Source organism: Diaporthe citri (genome assembly GCF_014595645.1).
Source record: "Diaporthe citri strain NFHF-8-4 chromosome Unknown scaffold_2, whole genome shotgun sequence".
NCBI classification, from domain to species: Eukaryota; Fungi; Ascomycota; class Sordariomycetes; order Diaporthales; family Diaporthaceae; genus Diaporthe; species Diaporthe citri.
Genome location: NW_025064847.1, coordinates 3,072,973 through 3,092,156, shown reverse-complemented (window position 1 = coordinate 3,092,156; position 19,184 = coordinate 3,072,973). Strand labels below are relative to the sequence as shown.

Below are 19,184 nucleotides of genomic sequence, written 5' to 3'. Positions count from 1 at the left end.
ACCTGTGTTGACCTAGTGCGGCGCGACGTGCTCTTCGTCATTTCAACCGGACATGGCGCGTTTGATGTTCGTCGAGCCGATCATACGGTTAGTAGGCAGCCGACTGACCTGCAGGTGATCAAACCATGCATGAGCCGGGTGATGGAGGTGGTCCAGCGCAGTGTGCAGTCCATGTCGAATTGAGTTTCTCGAGTTACCTGGTTGCAGCGGAGCGGAGTTTCGATGGGCTTTCAGACGAACCCTGAGGCCCTGGGACCCTTGAACCCCGGCCGATTTATCCACCTGGACTGGAAGGGTCGATCTAGGATTCTAGGTACTGCAGGTGCCTGGACACTGCGTACATTCCATACTGTGTACACTGCATCCTGGATTCTGGCCGGCTGTCTGGAGAGCTGGGTTGACTTGTGGGAGGCAGACTCTAGTGCCTTTTTGACTGTACACTCCGGAGATGAGCTGGCGTTGGGGGCCCATCATGAGACGGCTCTGATCTAGACTACCTATGTGTAAAAACTACCTCGTAGGCATCTACCTACCTAGATATCTATCCTTCAAACTGGCTTCCAGTGTATATATATATATATCGTAGGTAGAGACTGCGAGTTTCCCCAGCTCGTTCGTTGACTGCCGACCGCTGTGGACCCCTGACGTTGAAAGTGGGTTGGCTGCCCCCCTGTACACGCTCACGCGCTAGAAGGGCGCGGAAGGAGAGCCGCTCGTCAAGCTGCACCTCGCCTGTCCAACGAGTTGCTTGCCCAGGCCTACCTGCCGGGGTAGGTACAGTTGCTAGTTGGTCCTGCCTGTCTGGTGTAACTATCATACTGGGCCTGGCGAGTTGGGATCTCGTCCTGTTGTGATGCGGACCGACTTTCCTCTCGAGCCTCGTTTGTCCAATTTTCACCTTCTGGCTTGTCCCTCAGATCCTTCTCGTGGCCTGCCATGTCGGCCTCAATCGATACTCAATTGGTCACCATTGACCGCGCATACTTCGACACGCTCGTCCGACGGTAAGTCTCCAGATCCAAGCCGCTAGCTTCCTCCAGCTCCCCCAAGATTCGTTCGTTTGCCCTAGCAGATCTTTAGCCTCAGCTGCACGTCTGCTTGCACCTCGGTCCGTGCTGGAGCATTTCGACCTCATTGGTCTCGAGCGCTGATTTTACCCTTCTCTTATTTCCCAAGCTAACGACTTCGTACAACTCAGTGCCAACTTTGTGAGTTATAGATGCCCATGCATCATGAAGTGCTCCAGCTGTGATCTTGTGGTCTGATCCACCTCCGAGAACCGCGAAGATATCCTCAAGAGCTCGGACGTTTCCATTTCCAGGTCAGAGTACGATGGCCTGAAGCAAATCGCCGCCAAATATGGTACGCTCACACAACCAAAAGTGCAACGGCTGCCACATTTATCCTCTGACGTCCCTTACAGCAAACTTGAGACAAAATTTGGAGCGAGGCGGCGTCGATGGGGCCACGATTGATGTATGTGGTATAAAAGGAACATGCCAAACGCCCACTCATCCTCCTGTCGGGCAGGCCTAGTGCACAAGGAACCTTGCATGTGCTAATGACGGTATTTGCAGCTTCTCAGCAAAGACGATGCCACGCTCGGGCAGCAGACAGCAACATCTACCCCAGCTACTGCCGAATCAAACATCGATACTACCGCGTCCTACACGCCTCAGTCCCCCTGTTCTCGCGTCCCAGCGCCTCGGAGGGTGTTCAACGACAGCGGAAGTCATGAGCACAAGGAACAGCACAAGACACCTGCTCATGTCCATTCTCCGGTAGATGAGGATGCAGATGATTACTCAGTTTCTGGTGGCGGACCCGTTGGCAGTTTCCAGACGCAAGCCTACAACGGTCATGCTCCGATGCGGCCGCACTATGAGCGGCAATGTGCAAGATCCATTCTCCTGAGCAAGCTACCTGACAACACTACCCATGCCGACATCACCGATGCCGTGCGTGGTGGCCAGTTGCTGGACATTTACTTGCGGTCCAATGATCGTACCGCGGCCGTGTCATTCCTTCTCGCAGCCGATGCCAAAGCTTTCTATGACCACGTCAAGCGTCACGACTTATACATCAACCACAAGCGGGTGAGTGGGCCCTGGCAGCACATCAACCGCTTTTGGGGCTCTTTAAATATAATACTGACGACTGTTAGGTTGAAATTCGTTGGAATGATCGTCAATTCATCTTACCCGGCCATGTCGCCAGCAAGGTCGGCATTGGTGCCACTCGGAATCTTGTGATCCGGCGCTGCGATCCGCGTTTTACGGAGTCAGTACAAAGTCTCCCATTCTCAGCATTAACACCATTTCCCGTCTTTTGAGTTCCCGAAGTTTCCAGTATGCTTAACTTCAGGTTTCGAAGCCGGCTACTAACACATACCAGACAGGGTATCAAGGACGATCTTGAGCACATTCACAACCTCGTTGTGATCAAGGTGGAGTTCATCGGCGGCAGCTGCTACATCAAGACGAACTCCGTGCACAATGCAATGTTTGCCAGAAGCTGCATGATGAGTCGAGCGCAAGTGTGATGCCCCGAACACATGCTGGACGTTGACTAACTCTACTCCCAGCAAATACAAGGGCAGCAAGATCGATTGGGATGTTGACGAATGTAACCAGCCTTTTGCGACCACGGCACAGCCCAAGGCTCGTCAGCAGACGCCAACAAACAGCAGAACCAACGGCGGTGCAATGACCAATCGCTTCAACCTCCTGAATATCGATGATGATGGGGACGCCTTGACGTCGCCCGACTTTGGCACCGCCAAGAAAACCATGTTGGCTGCTTAGAAGGCCAACGCTTGAGGAGCTGGAGCGGTATTACATCGTCCCGGCCCTTGATTACCACGTTGTTTGAATCTGGCGAGGACGGATCAGAGTCATGTTAGAGCATAGGATGATGGACCTCTTGAGTTGGGGCACTTCGGCATTCCTTCGGACCCCTGGGGTGGTTGTCACGGCTGCATCGAAGACCCCTAGAAAATTGATACAAGGCGTGTGGAGTTGTGGATACCCCATGGCTACACATGTAGCATACTTCTCATTTTTCCTTTCCCTTTTTGGGACGCTCAAGGCGAGACAGTATGAAAGCATTGTAATCCCTCAGCCGCCGGGCACTGGCAGCTTTCGCTCAAGAATTAGCCTAAGAACGTGTTGCACTGCGTAGGTAACTGCTTGTGCCGCCGACACAGTCTCATCTTGAAGGGGGGCCCTGCTGCGTGGAATAACCATTTCTGCTAAGCACGTAATGTAAAGAGCGTGGATATCTTCAGATGGGGCAAATGTCATCGGCGCGACAGCGTGGCCACGACTTGTTGCACAATCTGACCTCGGGATAAGAATAGGAAAGAATCCCACGGCCCGAGCTGGGTGAATCGCGAGGCCGGACACGGCTTCTGTGCGACCATGGTACACTTCGACTCGACTCTTAAGCCGGTATCCTCGTGTGGGGTGTGGTTGGTTGTACCGGAATCGGGGGAAGCAGTGTTTAAGCTTGTTGTACCGTGACACACGGAAAGGGGAAGGGATATATGGACTACATGTGGGGCTGTGATCTTGACCTGCTCTCAAGCACCCGCACCCGAGCTTGTTGAAGACTTACCTGAGTATTGCAGGTTTGTAAGTGGATCACAACTAGTGGTGAGCGAGACAGCGTGATGCTCATATTGTCGGTGGGAATGGATCGCCGTCCTATATTTGTTGTCCTCGAGCCCAGTTGATCGGTCCTCTTCACATGCTGAGTTGTCACCTCCAGTGTTAGGGCCGCAGTAAGGTTTGTGGAGCCCCGTCGATCAGACCGGGTTGATGGGCACACAGGACACGCTAGTCTTGCACGTATCCCAAAGCATTGGACAGCTGAGAGGAAGGTGAGTGACGCGAAGAATGATGAATAACTAATAAGCTCGTGATGAGCGAGACGATTTCTCCAGACTCCCCCTCGGTCAGTTGAGGAACAGAGTGCGAGGTGTCCATCGGGAAACAGGGAGACGAGCAACGACTCACGCGGTTGACCTCATGTAAATTATTTTTAGCAGGGGTTCACGGTCCCCCCCAACACGAGAAAACGGGAACATGGTGCTGGGTGCCAGGTGAGCCCCATTGTGGGTAATACGAACTGGGCCGGGATCCTGAGTGGCCAGGCCTTCCCCCCACTGGCCATGCTGGATCCACCGGTATTGCCACCACCACCACCTCTTCCAAGGCGAGACATCATGCGCGGCGCTGGACAGCGACAGCACAGCCAAGCAGCCATGTCCAGATCTGCCGGTAATAAGGGCAGAGAACTGCCCACTTTATTGCGAGGGTCTCAGTCCAGACCCTGCAGGACTACTGTGTAGTCCACACACTCGGACACTATCGCGAGGTCTGGTGAGAGCCAGCGGCTGACTGACCGACTGAAGCGAATCCAAGAATTCAGACGCAGGGCCCAGGGACTGGCCGCTCGTTGGGATTCCGGAATCCGGACTGGGCTTCTGCAGGGCCTTCCACTCCAGGGGGAGGGGGCAGGTGGGAACGGTCCTGCTAGTCTGAATGGTCTGCTCTGATTCGGCATTCTCTTCTCGTCACCCCTGCAACCGATCCCCGATGCTTTCTGTCCGTCCCCATCGCCTTTTTCCTGTCCGTCCGCACCTCTAATCCAACCTCCCCTTTCCATTCAGAGCCGTGTCCTTGTGCAATAACCACCTTCGCTTTGTTGTTCATCCCAGTTGCTCTTTGCGGCCGCTGCCTGACATTCGCTTCAACCCCTCCGCAACGTTCGCTCCGTCAACAACCCACGAGCAACAAACCCGTCCGAGCCCTCACCGGCCCCTGATCCTCGACTCATCAGACCCGCCAAGCTTGTGTCCTGCTCGCCAGCCAACCTTGCCTGCCGTGCCCCGAAAAGCCCATTACACCAGCACGCCCCAACACGTCTCTTGCCATTCCAGCGTGCTTCACGATCAGACGCCACCACATCATCGTTGTCCACCCTGCCGGAATTTTGGCGGGATTGATTAAGTTTCAACGGGTCTCTCGGTCTCGGTTTCCTGAGGTGGGAGGAATTGACATTTCGGATCCGAATTCGCATCGCGGACCTCCCTGATTGAGGGCGTTTCTTTCATCTAAGCCTTCTCGTGGCCTATCAACAGCAACGAAATCCGCCACTATGAAGGCCGCACACTTCACCGCCGCCCTTCTCTCCCTCGCACCCGTAGCATCTGCATATGCCTGGCCAGAATGGCTACCAGAGCTCGATGCTCTGGTTGTGAGGCAGGACTCTGACTCTAGCGGTATGTCTCACACTCATGACACGGAGTAGAGCCACGTCTCGGGTGCAAATTGATGACTGACCCAAGACAACTCGCACAGCATCCTCCCCAGCACCTACTGCCACCGCATCAGCAACCGATGACCCTGCAGACGCCGGGAACCTGAACACGGCAGGCATCACCACAGCGAGTGATGCCGAATCTGCATCCGCGACCGACGATGCAAGCGGGTCCGCAACGGGCACGGGCACGGACAAGGACGCGAGCTCAACGGGCAAGAAGAGCTCAAAGACGACGACGGCGAGCGTGAATGCCGACGATCCGGCCGGCAGCGCGGTCATCTTGACACCACAGACCACCATAACGAGCGCCCTCTACCGCATTGGCGAGTTTGTCACCTTGGGCTGGAACTACACAAACGTGCAGGTCACCCCCACGGCAGTCGACGTCGTCATATCGTGTACCACCGCCTCCGAGTCTTGGACGCTGACGTCCAACATGACCTATGAGACCTCGGGTGCATTGACCTGGGACACGGGTGCTTTCCAGAGCGACTCGGTCCAACAGCCTTTGCTCGTCGAGCAGTACATCATGTACATCTACGACGCCGACTCGAGCATCAGTGCAACCGCCGGGCCGGGCGAGCTGACGGCCGCTGCCGCCATGACCTTTGGCCTGTACACCGGCCAGCCGTACACCCCGCTCGCTAGCGGCTGGGTTTGTGCTACCTGCAGTGGTGCCATGTCCAGCAGCGAGAGACAAGCCATCGGTTTCCTGTTCACCGTGGCGGCAATTACCGTGGCGAGCTTCACCTGGTTCGTGACCGGTTTGTGGTGATCTGCCACGACCCATACATCTATACATGTGGGCCTGGCGTGGAACGTAATGTGTGATGTCTTGTGAGCACTAAGCGGTAATGGCGTGTGGATATGGTCGAGCGATTATATGGGCGTGCGTGCATCATCTTTGGACATTTAGGCGGGAATTAAACCCACCGGTTGTTTAAGCGGCGTTGGCATATCTGGGTCTTGATCAGGTTTTTGGGGTAAAAAGTCCGGCGACACCTTGAGGATGTACTTACCAGCCCGGCTGCACACGCATGCAATCACATATAGTAATGATGCATCTGGTGTGTTGAATGGAATATGTGGATGGACTAGGTAGTCACAAGTAACTACGTAATGAACAAAACATCAACATATTTCCCTCGAAGCTGTCCAATCATAAATCGAAACTGACTGCCCATGTTACTTCCGGATGGGCTGCGAGGATGAGAGTCCCATCGAGTAGGACGCCGCATGCATCACACCATCCTCAGAGAGAACCCTCCGCCTCGTTCCTCCTTCTCCCTTCCTGTGAAAATGCCACTGAAATCCACCGCCCCGAGCCCGACGGCGTCTCCACGCCCGGGCGCGTTCGGGGTATCTCTCCGCCGGCGCCGCTCCTGGCCCGCCTTGCTCGGGAACGTCGGGAACATGGCCTCGGACTTGGGCCGCGGGTCCTGGCGGAAGTACTCGTGGTCCAGCATCTCCCTCGCGCTGGGCCTCTTGGCCGGGTCGAGGGACAGCAGGCCGTTCAGCAGCGAGGCGCCCGCCGCGGTGAGCAGGGGGAACTTTGCGCGGATGACGGAGCCCGTGCTGTTCCCCCTGCTGGGCGGGAGGCGCAGCGACCTGGCGTTGGGCAGCCTCCTGAACCCGGGCCAGGTGTCGTCGGTGGGGATGCCGCACAGCTCGAAGATGCGCGTCAGCTCGTCGACCTCGTTCTTGCCCTGCAGCAGCGGCTCCCGCGTCAGCAGCTCGCCGAAGATGCAGCCCACGCTCCACATGTCCACGGCCCCGCCGTAGCTCGCGGCGCCCAGCAGCAGCTCCGGCGCGCGGTACCACAGCGTGACGACCAGCTGGGTCAGCCTGGGCGGCGGGTCGCCCACGTACCGCGCCATGCCGAAGTCGGCGATCTTGAGCTGCCCGCGGTTGTTCAGGAGGAGGTTGGACGTCTTGAGGTCGCGGTGCAGCACCCAGTGGTCGTGCAGGTACGTGACGCCGCCCGCGAGCTGGAGGAGGAGAGTCTTGACCTCGCTGGCGAGGAACGGCTGCGGCATGTCCTCGAGGATGGACTTCAGGTCGTGTTCGAGGAACTCGAGGACTAGGAAGATACTACACGCAGGAAAAACGAGAGGCACGCAACGTCAGCATTATGGGTCACCGAAGAATGGGAGCAAAAGGGTTTCCGTGTATCACGCACTTTTCTATCTTGGCCGTGTCCTCGCCGACCACCACCTCCTTCAGCTTAACAACGTTCCTGTGCTCGCAGTCCTTGAGAATCTGGATTTCCCGCAGCCCCGTGACGGGCAGCCCGTTCCGGTCGTTGGGCTCGATCTTCAGCCTCTTCAGCGCGACAACCTTGCCCGTCGAAATCTCCTTGGCCCTCGCGACCCAGCCGTACGCGCCCTCCTCGATGTCGTTGAGCTTGTCGTACTTCTCCACGCTGTTCGACCTCCCGAAACCGCCGCCCGCCTGAAACCGCAGGAGCCGTGGGGCCGCACTACCACTGCTGCTGCTGCCGTCGCCCTTGGCTCGTTGTTCCGACGGCCGCTCTGGCGTGAGCCTCCGCCTCTTGGCTGGCCGCCCGTCTTGGTTGTCATCGTCCCCCTGGGCTGTGGCTGCAGCTGCTTGCCGCTTGCTCTCTTCCTCAGCCCTGCGGGCTGCCTCTGCCTTCTCTTTCTTCAGCCTCTTTTTCTCCTCCTTCTCTTTCCTGGCCTTGGCCTCTCGCGCGGCGTCCTCCTCGCTGTCGGCCCAGCGCGACTTGCCCTTGCCGGACATGGTGAAATCAAAACAGCACGAGGGCCAAATGCAAGGCTCGAGGGGCGACAGCCAAGGGTGCGGGGCGAGGAGAGGTTCGGACGAGTGGCGAGCAGCGATTGTGTGTGGAAAGTATAAGTTGAAAGAAAGAAATGCACCGACACACCAGGAAACTGTAGCCAGAGGGACAGTGTGAATGGATAGAGTGATGTCGACACAGGTTGCCTGCCGGGGCTTGCAACTGCCGTACCGGGGTCCTGGGTGTAGCTGCAGGGGTACAGGGGCAGTTTTCACAAGCTTGACAAGCTTGGAGCTAGGTATGAGAGCACAGAAGCACTCACCTAGGCCTACCTTGGTTGATTCCTAGCTTGAGTTTCCACACGTTGAGGTCACGAACTACCCGAACTACCCGAACACCGAGCTAGTGATGTTCCGCTCATGATGAAGACGGCTGGTGTCCCTTAATTCTTGAGCCGGCCAACTTGTCAAGATGAGGCCGTTTTCACGCAGGTTGGCCTCTCGTGGGCTTGGACTGTCTTCAGGATGTGCATATCGCCAAGGCATTGTAGCCTCTCAGGGCTTCAGGGCCCTGTCGATGACGGCGTCAAGGCGCAATGAGGATGCCTCCAGAAAGTGGTCCACGCCCCTCGCAAAGCAGCTGGCCCAAGCTATAGAAGTTTGTGTGCTCGGGGGGAAACACTATACTACACATATGCAGAAAGACTAATGGTTGAATCAGATGACGGGTCCTGTCCCTCTCGCGAGCTACATGCGCATGTGCCTCACTGGCGACCTGGGAGGATACTACACCGGGGCCATTGAGCAGGGCAGGGACCAATTTGGTCAGAAGGGAGATTTTGTCACGTCGCCAGAGATCTCCCAGATATTCGGGGAGCTCATTGGCATATGGTTTGTGGCCGAGTGGATGTCTCAGGGCCGCCCAAAGTCGGGCATTGAGCTCATCGAGGTTGGCCCTGGGAGAGGCACTCTGATGGATGACATATTACGGGTACGCAATGTCGCCTAATTTTCTCTCACAGTTGCTGTAACAGCCTTGCTGATCATGAGTACACAGACCATATCGAATTTCAAAGAAATGGCTAGTGCTATCGATGTCGTCTACATGGTCGAGGCCAGTTCCGAGCTGAGGGTCACTCAGAAGAACCTCCTGTGTGGACAAGACCGACACATGACGGAGTCCAAGAGTGGCTACCACAGTACATGCAGATATGCCGATCTTCCAATTGTCTGGACCGAGACTGTCAGGTCAATCCCTCAAGGTATGAGACCCAGAAATAGGATCCTTACTGTAGGAAGTGAACGGTGCTGACCCCAACTAGGCTCAGACAAGGTCCCCTTCATCGTAGCGCACGAGTTCTTCGATGCCCTACCCATACACGCCTTCCAACTCGTCACCGTCCCTCCTTCTCAGACGCCTACACCATCTCCCTCCCAATCATCGCGGCAGGCACCAGACACCACAAAACCGACCGTCCAATGGCGCGAAATGGTCGTCTCGCCCACGCCCCCCGGCTCGACACACCAGAGCCTCGGGACGCCCAAGTCCCAGTCCACAGATACACCCGTGCCGGACTTCCAGCTCACCCTCTCACCGTCCTCTACCCGTCACTCTCTCTACCTGCCCGAGTCATCCCCGCGCTACCGCGCCATGAAATCCATCCCGGGGGCACTCATCGAGATCTGCCCGGACGCATCGCTGTACGCGACAGACTTCGCGACGCGCATCGGGGGGTCCCCGCAACACCCCAAGCACAAGCCGTCGGGGGCGGCGCTGGTCCTCGACTACGGCCCCGGCGACGGCACGGTGCCCGTCAACTCACTGCGGGGCATCAGCAGGCACCGGCGGGTGAGCCCTTTCGCCGAGCCCGGGCAGACGGACCTGAGCGCCGATGTGGACTTTGCCGCCGTCGCCGAGGCCGCGCTCAGGGCGAGCGACGGCGTCGAGGTCCATGGGCCTGTCGAGCAGGCGGCGTTCCTCGAGGGAATGGGCATCAGGGAGCGCGCCGAGGTGCTGATCAAGGGCCTGAGGCAGAAGGGCCAGGACGAGGCAAAGCCCGACCATGTCGAAAAGGCGTGGAAGAGGCTTGTGGACCGGGGCCCGGACGGGATGGGGAAGACATACAAGGCTCTCGCAATACTGCCCGAGAATGATGGCAAGAGACGGCCGGTTGGTTTCGGGGGTGACGTCGGGGCTTGATACCTGAGTCCAAAGCCCGAACGCGAGGGTCCTTCGGGTTGAACCCAAGTCATGTAGTATGCAAACCAGCCTTTTGTCATTAAAAAATAACGAAAGCTTAAACAACCATACCCGGTGCCCAACCCCATGCCCGTGAGCACTCTCGCTTGAACGCCAATAACATTACAACGCAAGTGTATCGCCTTGCCGGCCTGTGTCCGCTCTCACTTCGATACTGTGATAACCCTTATGGTTTCCGGGAAGATATCGCTGTTCGACAGTGGTTATTTGCCGCTGCCTTTCACCAGTCCAGCGTCCTCATCGTCGTCGTCTGAGAACTTATCGTCATCTCCAATGGCGAAGATGGTCTCACCGTCCAGCGACGCCCGTGGTCGCTGGCTGTTGCCATTTGCAGGCGGCGCACTTGGTGTTGCCTGGCAGTTTTCCACCCCACTCGTTTGACCTCCTCTCGTGGTGTTGATGGCTGGCTTCGAGCCAACGTTCGCCTCCTCATCATCTGAATCGTCTGGCGCCCCGATATCCATGTTGTTGATCTCAAAGGTGCCGTCGTCATCCTAGCACATATGTTAGCATTACCACAAATCTAGTAGCCCTTCACAGCTGAATATGGTAGACGCACCTGTGCAATCTCGTCCGACATGGCAAAGCGACGGTTGTTGGCAGTGGGCCGCCAGACATAAGCAATCCATGCAACATCCGCAAAGTAGACCAGGTTCAGCCACCCGTCGAGGACAAACCACCTTGATTTCCAGTGGAAGGGGACATAGTCAGGGTCGCTCGCCGAGGCGAATGAGAAGCTGTTGAAAAAGAAAAAGGCAAAGATGACGAGAATGCTGAGCAGAATGCACCACCACAATTTCTTGTACATCGCCTCTTTTGCGTGTTGTTTGCGCTCCCGGAGGTCCTTGAGGGTGAAGTTGAGCGAGTTGAGCGTCCACACGTAGAATGCAGTCAGTGTTGCTGCCAAGGGCAGAACAATGAGGAGTACGAAGGGTCCTAGATAAGCTGAATAAGTCTCATATCCATCAGCCGGGTATCCTGGCAGTGATTCTTACCTGCACTGTCAGGAGTAATCAAAAGACTCGTGATGGCGTAGACCAGACCAAAGACGAAGTGTGCTATCGCCAACCACCGCACGTAAATCATGGTGCGGCCCAGGGTTGGCTTGACAACACCGTAACCCATGCAGACGATGAGCAGCAGGAAGAATGAGAACGAGTTTCTAGCAGCATTCAAGATGCCGACTACGACCAGGAGAACCTTTGACCCAACGTTGGAACCGTTACGGTTCAGGTAGTCTGGAGAACGTGTTAGCCTTTTGTCACTTCGTGGCGCCCTTCATCCGTATCAATCCATACCATAGAAGCCCCAGGTCATGAGCATTTCAACAACGAGGAATAGCAGGATGGCCGTGATGTAATTCTGCACAGCCACTGGAGATCTGTCAGCACACGTCTCCCTCCAGTCATACAAGACACGGTAGCAGACGTACAGATGTCCGCATGATGCTGGTAGTAGAGGAAGCCCCAGAACACGGCGACCAATGCATAGAGAATCGTTATTCCTCCATAGAATGGCAGCTTGGGTATCTGGGTTGCCGGCAGCTCTCCATACGCGTTGCGGAATTCGACGACGGCAGTGTAGTCGTTTGCGGTATACTTATCTGTAAGCACGCAGTAGTAACCTGTCTTCTTGATCTCATATTTGATCGGCTTAGAGTCCTTCAGATGTACTGCGTCGGTGAGTATGAGGTTCTTGGATTTCTCCGTCGCGTTGGCTGCCAGAATGAACTCTCCGATGTTCTGCTCTTCGCAGAACCCGTCTTCGATTTGCTTCTCCTCGCAGATACCGACTTTCTGTGCAGCATGTCAGATATCCATTCCACGACAGTTCACAAGCAGCTGTCCCATACCTGAGGGGCATCTGGGCTTGGATATACGCCAATCAGATCCTCGTCCTTCCACTCAAAGACGACCAGGCTAACGATGGGGTCTTGATCGCTTTGCTGAGGGAGGAACTTTATGAGGATGAAAGGGTCGACGGGTCCGCCCCAGGCTGATTTACTGTACATGCCAGCACATCTTTGTCGGTTCTCCTCGGTCTGGTCCTAGATGGAGGGGAATATACGTAAGCAGCTGCGATGGCAAGACAGCAACACCCGTCGGGGGGTGGGGACCAACCATCTTGACCTCCAGGCCTTGGACGGTCCATATTGAAAGCGCCAGAGACGCTATTGCGGAAAACCACCTCATTGTATCTGATTTGGATGTGCGTGATAAGCAAAAAGGCCGGAGTCGTGGTCGACGGTGGCTGCAGGGAGTTGTAGAAGCCGGCGGGAGAGATGGATGGGGCGGCGGCGGCGGCGACTGAGGCCTCGGTAAAGTGAGACTGGTCTCTCAACAATTCACCTAGGCAAGAACTCTGGTGTCTCCGCGATGAATTGACTGCTGAGCGGAACAACCGGGCAACCATAGTCGGAATAGACGATGGGGGTTCAAGGTGAAGACGTAATCGCAGACGTAGATGCAGCAACGACTGCGTCCTCCCTGGCTTTGGACAAATTGCAGTTAGCAGCTGGCGGCGCAGATCCAGGTCCATGTCCGGGATAACAGGTTACGGAGTACAAGACCATTGCGCAAGCTTGGCTGCGACATGGGGCTTGCTGCGCATCGGGCCACCGGCGCCCTCGGAAGGTTCTGTGGGGTCTTGGCAAGGATCTCCAGAGCTGCAGCTGTCGCTAAATTTGGGGTCGCATGGGCGGCACGGCACCTACTGCAGGCCTAGCCTGACCTGCCTGGGTCTGGCTGGCAAAACATTTCGTCGCATGCGACTCCAACGTTGCGGTCAAGTTGTTTTGTTCTCACTCCAAACCGCAGCCAACCAACTTCTGCTGTGCGTTCCCCCAACACCAAACAGCGACCTTCCATCCGGTGGCCGACAAAGATCTGTTTCGGAACATCAGGCGACTCCACACACCACCAGGCAAGGGCGCCCACGGCAGACACATTGACGTATTCGAGCGAGCATACGGGACAGCACCTCTTCGCGACACAGGTCACGACCGACGCCACACCGAGCCAAAATGGGCAAAGGCACGGACAAGCTATACATCACGCACAGCGAATGGTCGTCTTCTGATGCTTATTCGGCCAGTGTCGGCGCAGGAGCTGGGGCGCGCGCTCAGAGAGCTGGAGCGAACTTCAGGCGCCTTCCCTTCAACTTCTGCGCCGCAAGCCTCCAGCCGTTCAAGAATCCCGTTTGCACACCCGAGGGCACAATATTCGATGTCGAGATCATCGGCTCATGGCTCGACAAGAACGACACGAACCCCGTGAATGGACAGCCACTCAATCCCAAGGACCTGATCAGGCTCAACTTTGCACGCAACGCCGATGCCGAAGCGGATTCCAACGCAGGCCCCACGGATGGGAAGGGGGACATGATAGACCCAGTGACCTTCAAAGTGTTCACCGACAACACGCATATCGTCGCGATACGGCATGGCACATACGCAAATGTTTTCGCTTGGGAGACGATCGAGCAGATGAACATCAAACAGAAGAACTGGCACGACCTTGTGGACGACAAAGAATTCGGCCGAAAAGATATCATTACCCTGCAGGATCCTCAAAATGCTGCGTCCAGGAATCTGAGCGAGTTCCAGTACCTCAAGGATGGCGGCGAGGCATTGTTGACGCCTGAACAAATAGAAGAGAGGAAGCAGGGTAGCGTGAACGTTGATGCTTTGGGAAGAATCGGCGACAAGGTGTTGCGGGCAAAGGAGGCGGTCGAGAAGGCAAGACGGGAGAGGGAGACCGGTGGGGACATCAATCGCTCTGCCAAAGCCCTACAGAAGCCATCCTCAGCCACGACGTTTAAGAAGCCCGCCATACAGGAAAGAAAGTTGGCCCATAATGCGGCCACATACACGACGGGCAGAGCAGCTGCGAGTTTCACAAGCACTGGTCTCACACCGGAGACAAGCGGCGAGAGAGCTATACTTTCCGACGAGGACTGGATGTTGAAACCAAAGAAGATCAAGTTCAAGGGCTATGCCAGGCTGGAGACCAACATCGGAGAGGTCGTCATCGAGCTGCAGACCGAGACCGCGCCAAAGGCTGTATGGAACTTCGTCAAGCTTGCACAGAAGGGCTACTACCGCGGGGTGCCTTTCCATCGCAACATCAAGAACTTCATGATCCAAGGCGGCGACCCTACGGGAACTGGGAAGGGAGGGCAAAGCATTTGGGGAAAGAATTTCCAAGACGAATTCGACGGCCCTCTCACGCATAGTGAGCGTGGGGTTGTCAGCATGGCGAATAAGGGCAAGAACACGAACTCCAGCCAGTTCTTCATCACCTATAAGCCAGCGAAGCACCTCGACCGGAAACACACAATCTTCGGCAAGGTCGTGGATGGCCTGGATACTCTGAGCAAGATGGAGGCTGTGCCAGTTGACGAGGGCAGCCGGCCCCTGAAAGAAATAGTTATCAAAGACATTGTCGTGTTCTTGGACCCCTTCGAGGAGTTTCTCAAGGAGAAGGATCAGACGGAGAAGGCTGAAGCCGCTAAGGCTGAGCTCAAGCGTCAGGGCGGCACTGATGACGACAAGACCACATGGACTGGAAAGCGCATCCGTGGTGACGGCACGGTCGAACAGGCTGGCAGCGGGGTTGGGAAGTATCTGAAGTCATCTCGCGCGGACCAATCCGAAGCTCCGACAGTCGCAGACGACGCGAATGTTGATGCATGGGAACCTTCTAAAAAGAAGGTCAAGACGGGCGGCTTTGGTAACTTTGATAACTGGTGATATCCTGTAAGATTTTACACGCAAGAAAGGTCTACACCTCGCAATACACAGTGCGTTAACACGTCCCAGGTCTTCGCCCCAATTATTCATTCGCGTGACGGTGCGAACAGGGCTCTAGAGCCTTTACAACCTGTCCTGACAGCGATCCACGCGCAATTCTGCCAAGGATCTCTCGACGTGGAGACCTTGGCCGTTGATTGAACCTTTCCGGCGTTTCCTTGCCGGGCTTTTCCCTTAATTGCCATTGTGTAGGGTCCGCTACTGACCCCTCCCGCCTGTCACGCGACGGGTGAAGCGAGATCGTGAGCAGTGTGGTCTTTTGGCCCGGCTTACACAGGCAGCACCATTGTCTGTTGTTTTCCTTTCGCATATTGACTTTCCCATCTGTTGAAATTTGTCGAGCCGCAGGCCTTGGGCCTTCGTACTGATGACTCGGGGGACTGTTTACGACTCGCAACGACAGCCGCAAGGTCTTTTGCCTGAGCCAGCCCTGTTTCGTTGTGTATGGCGTGTAGCCTCTCGACTACAAATGCCCTCATTGCGTCCGAAGATGCTGTGGACATCCCGACGAGGTACAGCGGCCAGACTAAACCGTTCGTAACAGAGGACAAGAGCATGAAGCGCTTGGCGCTCGCTTCCACATCCTTGACTTGCATGGCGTTGTTGAGTGAAGGGCTTTGGCAGTAGTTGTCCTCTTCGTCCAAGTCGTGGGAGTCGGAGCCGCCGTCTTCTCCAAGCTCTGCACCCCAGCCTCTGTCAGGTATTTGAGGCCACGCGTCGTCGGCGGTCGGTATGGGCGCGAATGTGCCTTGGGCGCTTCCGTCCAACGGCACGAGCCCGAAATGCTGGGGAACGCTTGCGAGGATTGCGAGTGCAATTCTCTCCAGCTTGAACTTTGCCTTCTGGTATTCATATTGGTGCCGCTCCGGTACCTGAGCGACGGGCACGCGCCGGAATCGATCTCGGAGTTCCTCCAGCATCGTCTCGATGATGAGCATGCGGCACGTCCGCAGACCGTTCCATATCGTTGACACTCGGAGGCTTGGGTAAGAATGGCAGACGTTGTTGAAGAAGCCCGGCCGGAGGCGCTGTGTGAGGCGGTATTTACTATATTGCCACTCGTCAGGGAAGAGGGTGACCACCCTTTCGAAGTCGTCCTCCGCCTCGGTAAACTTGTCCAGCATCTCGTCCAGGTCCGTGACGATGTTCTGCTTGATGTCATACTGCAGCTGCAGAACCTTATACATGGCGCTGCAGATTTCGAATCCGGGTTCCCTGCCGTTCAACTTGAACATTACACCGAGCTGACTGCGCAGATCGATCAGGTCCTTGGCTGTTTGATCTGTCCGTTAGCAAACTGACGATCAAGTTGTGTGAAAGGGCCAAGCGGCCTCAATTTCTGGACGCGGGAAGAAACGTACGCATCGGCAGCTCATTCTGAATACAGCTGATCATTGTGTTCTGAGTGAGCATGAAGAACATCCGAATTCCTGCGCGGGACCTGAACTGGGCCATGCCCCTGATTTTGGCGAGGGCAGCGGCGCCGTTGAGGTGCTTCTGCCACGCCTCGGTGGTCCTCGCGCTCGAGCCACCGATCATCTCGAAGAGGCCAAGGATGAGCACTGAGAGCATGGTGGTATCCTTGACCGCCTCTGTCTGGTCCCGAAGTGCGGCATTCGTCAACTTGAGAGCCTTGCCGTAGCTCTTCCGCGCTGCGTCCAGGGCGGTCTGGGACCTTGTCATCTGCGCGACGCCGACGAGACCGACGGCCGTCACACTCGCCAGGACTGGGTCACTCTCCTCATTTGCGGTGCTTGGGTTCCAGAGGTCGAAAAGGCTGCAATGTCCGGTTAGTATCAACCAATTATCGGGTTTTCTCAGGGTCGGAGCAGCTCACAAGTCATATTTGTGATGGCAAAAGTTCTCGCTCACGCTGATGTAACGGTTAATGAACAAATTCACGCCTCGCTCTTGGTAGCTGGGTGAGAAGTGATAATATGAGGGAGTGAACAGGTCCTCAGGCGAGAGTATATCGGGTTCTTCTTTTAAGGGCCGCTTGTCTGCCTCGTCAAACTTGAACACGGGGGACCATTGAAGCTGTGAGGCAACGGAAACTTCCCGCCTATGTGCCGTTGAGGTCGAAATCGAGGGCGTTACCGGGAGTCGCCTCGGGCTAGAGCTTGAAGTGGACTCTGGCGGCGACCAAGTCAGTGTCTTCGGCGTGGGGACCGGCCTGGTCGGCGAGGGAGTAGTAGTCTTGTCTGGCGACTGGGTCTTCCTCTTCCTGGATTTGGCAGTCGCTTTCTTGATCACATGAGAACTCTCGTCCCGAAACATAAGATCAACCAGATTCCTGTATCCTGGACATTGTTGCTGTCGCTTCTCACATTGCCCACAGCCTGGCTCTCGTTGATCGCACTGGGTCAGCATCAGTCAGCGCTTTGTCTTGAGAGTGGGATCGTCGGAGAGGAGGTCATTCCCCAACAGGCCCTGGCACAGCGGGCGAGTTTGCTGAGCCAGCCCATGGACGCGGAGTTTTTCAAAACCCGACTGGGTATGTCGAGAATGTGGCTTACACGGATCTTGCGTTCGCGACAATTTGAGCACCCCTTGGAGGGTTTACCGCAGTAAACCATTTCGACTGTGTGCACCTCCGGATGTGAGGCTGAAGTGGGACCCAAGCCAAGACAGGAATGCTGCGCGGTGGGATGCGTGGGCAGTGTCGGGGCGAGGTGCCACTGACTAGAAGTTTTGTGCTAGATTTGAGGTGCGGCTGACACTAACGCGCCGAGGCCCTTGCTACTGGATTGAGATTGAGAAGGGAGAGATCTGGACAAGCTGCGACGTGTGGTGGTAGTCGACCCGAAATATCGGCAGACTCGGAGGGAAGCGTTGCATACATGTATTCCGCACGCACCAGCCCCTAAAAATGAAGGAAGCAAGTCCGGCTCAACTCTCCGTTCACATCACGACGGGGTGCCATTTTCGGCGCGATGCATCATAGAGAGATCTGGGACAGATCTGCCCGCTATTAGCATCGGATCAACCAGACGAGCACACATCTGGGGCCGTTATGCACTCTAGCGGTCTGCCCCTGGCCGTGCCCCTGGCCGTGTCCTGTTGGTCCTCCACTGGTCCGCTAATAAAACAATAGCAGACCAGCATAGCCTAGGCGGGGGGGGGGGGGTAATAGCCTACTACCGTAGTACGCCCACCATCTTCCGGATGTGCCCAGTCTGCCTTTGCCCATCCTGCCCACAGAACACCGCGGACAGCACGGGGGAAAGAGCACGCTTTCGGCTTCAGGGGCTGGGTGCTAGCGGTTGGTGGCGGCAACCCCCGTCAATGAAGCTTCCAGAAGCACGGTTGCACGGCAAGGGGGTGGGAATCGGAGCTTCATCAGGGTCTTGGCAGATGTGCATCAGACAGCTGGCTGCCCTGGGCAAGCGGGGGGCTGGCTTAACCTTGGTTGACGTCGACGGGCATTGCAGGGCGTCTCCCAGGGTTATGCACTAGAAAGGAGTTGCTGCCACAGCACGTTTCAATGTTCGTCTCATCGCATTCGACAAGCACGCAGGCACGGTCAGAACAATAACAATAACAACGGCATCTCAAAGGACCACATGAATGCGCGTTGTCTGCTAGTCTGACCTGACCCCACGGCCTCGGCCGGCTCTCTTGAGGATCGCGCTTACGCAAAAGAGTCTCGAGCGATGTGCGAATGGCGTCCAGGGGTACGTATGTTGGCTCTTGAGATTCGCGAACCATATGATCGTGGGCGGGACAGTGGGTCCAAGGCTGGAGATAAAGATTAGACTAACAACCCAGTGAAACCCGGCCCTTCAGAGCCCATGGCCAGGATATACGGGGCACAGCCGCATGCCCGGCAGCATCACCCGAGGACCACCCATGCTATATCTGTCAACTTGCTCAGGGCCGATGTCAACACGGACGACTTTTGAGGACGGCCCCGTATGTAGTCCGTGTCTCCACTCGACCCTGTTGACAGTTCCGATGAAACTGGGCTGGGCGCACGCGTAGCCTGCCAGACAGCTACCTCGTCTCATCCGAAATATAAGACGGTCCGTCGCAACG

General features: G+C 56.3%; 7 protein-coding genes across 7 annotated transcripts; 4 read left to right on the top strand and 3 right to left on the bottom strand.

Annotated features, from left to right (window-relative positions):
* Positions 1-936: 936 nt before the first annotated feature.
* INS49_006453 (uncharacterized protein) lies at positions 937-2,804 on the top strand (the record flags this gene model as incomplete). Its single annotated transcript, XM_043167225.1, has 8 exons — positions 937-1,004; positions 1,199-1,208; positions 1,278-1,362; positions 1,424-1,476; positions 1,578-2,096; positions 2,165-2,280; positions 2,395-2,502; positions 2,585-2,804. The coding sequence occupies 8 exons, from the start codon at positions 937-939 to the stop codon at positions 2,802-2,804; spliced, it is 1,179 nt and encodes a 392-aa protein (XP_043028369.1).
* Positions 2,805-5,160: 2,356 nt separating this feature from the next.
* Positions 5,161-6,100, top strand: INS49_006452 (uncharacterized protein; the record flags this gene model as incomplete). The annotated part of the gene is made up of 2 exons (XM_043167224.1): positions 5,161-5,284; positions 5,364-6,100. The coding sequence occupies 2 exons, from the start codon at positions 5,161-5,163 to the stop codon at positions 6,098-6,100; spliced, it is 861 nt and encodes a 286-aa protein (XP_043028368.1).
* A 466-nt stretch (positions 6,101-6,566) lies between these two features.
* INS49_006451 (uncharacterized protein) lies at positions 6,567-8,082 on the bottom strand (the record flags this gene model as incomplete). The annotated part of the gene is made up of 2 exons (XM_043167223.1): positions 6,567-7,416; positions 7,505-8,082. The coding sequence occupies 2 exons, from the start codon at positions 8,080-8,082 to the stop codon at positions 6,567-6,569; spliced, it is 1,428 nt and encodes a 475-aa protein (XP_043028367.1).
* Positions 8,083-8,551: 469 nt separating this feature from the next.
* On the top strand, positions 8,552-10,279 carry INS49_006450 (uncharacterized protein; the record flags this gene model as incomplete). Its single annotated transcript, XM_043167222.1, has 4 exons — positions 8,552-8,737; positions 8,801-9,070; positions 9,137-9,341; positions 9,402-10,279. 4 exons carry the CDS (start codon positions 8,552-8,554, stop codon positions 10,277-10,279), a joined length of 1,539 nt encoding a protein of 512 aa, XP_043028366.1.
* A 263-nt stretch (positions 10,280-10,542) lies between these two features.
* Positions 10,543-12,531, bottom strand: INS49_006449 (uncharacterized protein; the record flags this gene model as incomplete). The annotated part of the gene is made up of 7 exons (XM_043167221.1): positions 10,543-10,833; positions 10,899-11,275; positions 11,335-11,577; positions 11,638-11,712; positions 11,772-12,135; positions 12,192-12,386; positions 12,460-12,531. 7 exons carry the CDS (start codon positions 12,529-12,531, stop codon positions 10,543-10,545), a joined length of 1,617 nt encoding a protein of 538 aa, XP_043028365.1.
* Positions 12,532-13,361: 830 nt separating this feature from the next.
* INS49_006448 (uncharacterized protein) lies at positions 13,362-15,089 on the top strand (the record flags this gene model as incomplete). Its single annotated transcript, XM_043167220.1, has 1 exon — positions 13,362-15,089. The coding sequence occupies one exon, from the start codon at positions 13,362-13,364 to the stop codon at positions 15,087-15,089; it is 1,728 nt and encodes a 575-aa protein (XP_043028364.1).
* Positions 15,090-15,418: 329 nt separating this feature from the next.
* Positions 15,419-17,426, bottom strand: INS49_006447 (uncharacterized protein; the record flags this gene model as incomplete). Its single annotated transcript, XM_043167219.1, has 3 exons — positions 15,419-16,422; positions 16,511-16,926; positions 16,987-17,426. 3 exons carry the CDS (start codon positions 17,424-17,426, stop codon positions 15,419-15,421), a joined length of 1,860 nt encoding a protein of 619 aa, XP_043028363.1.
* Between the last annotated feature and the right edge of the window lie 1,758 nt (positions 17,427-19,184).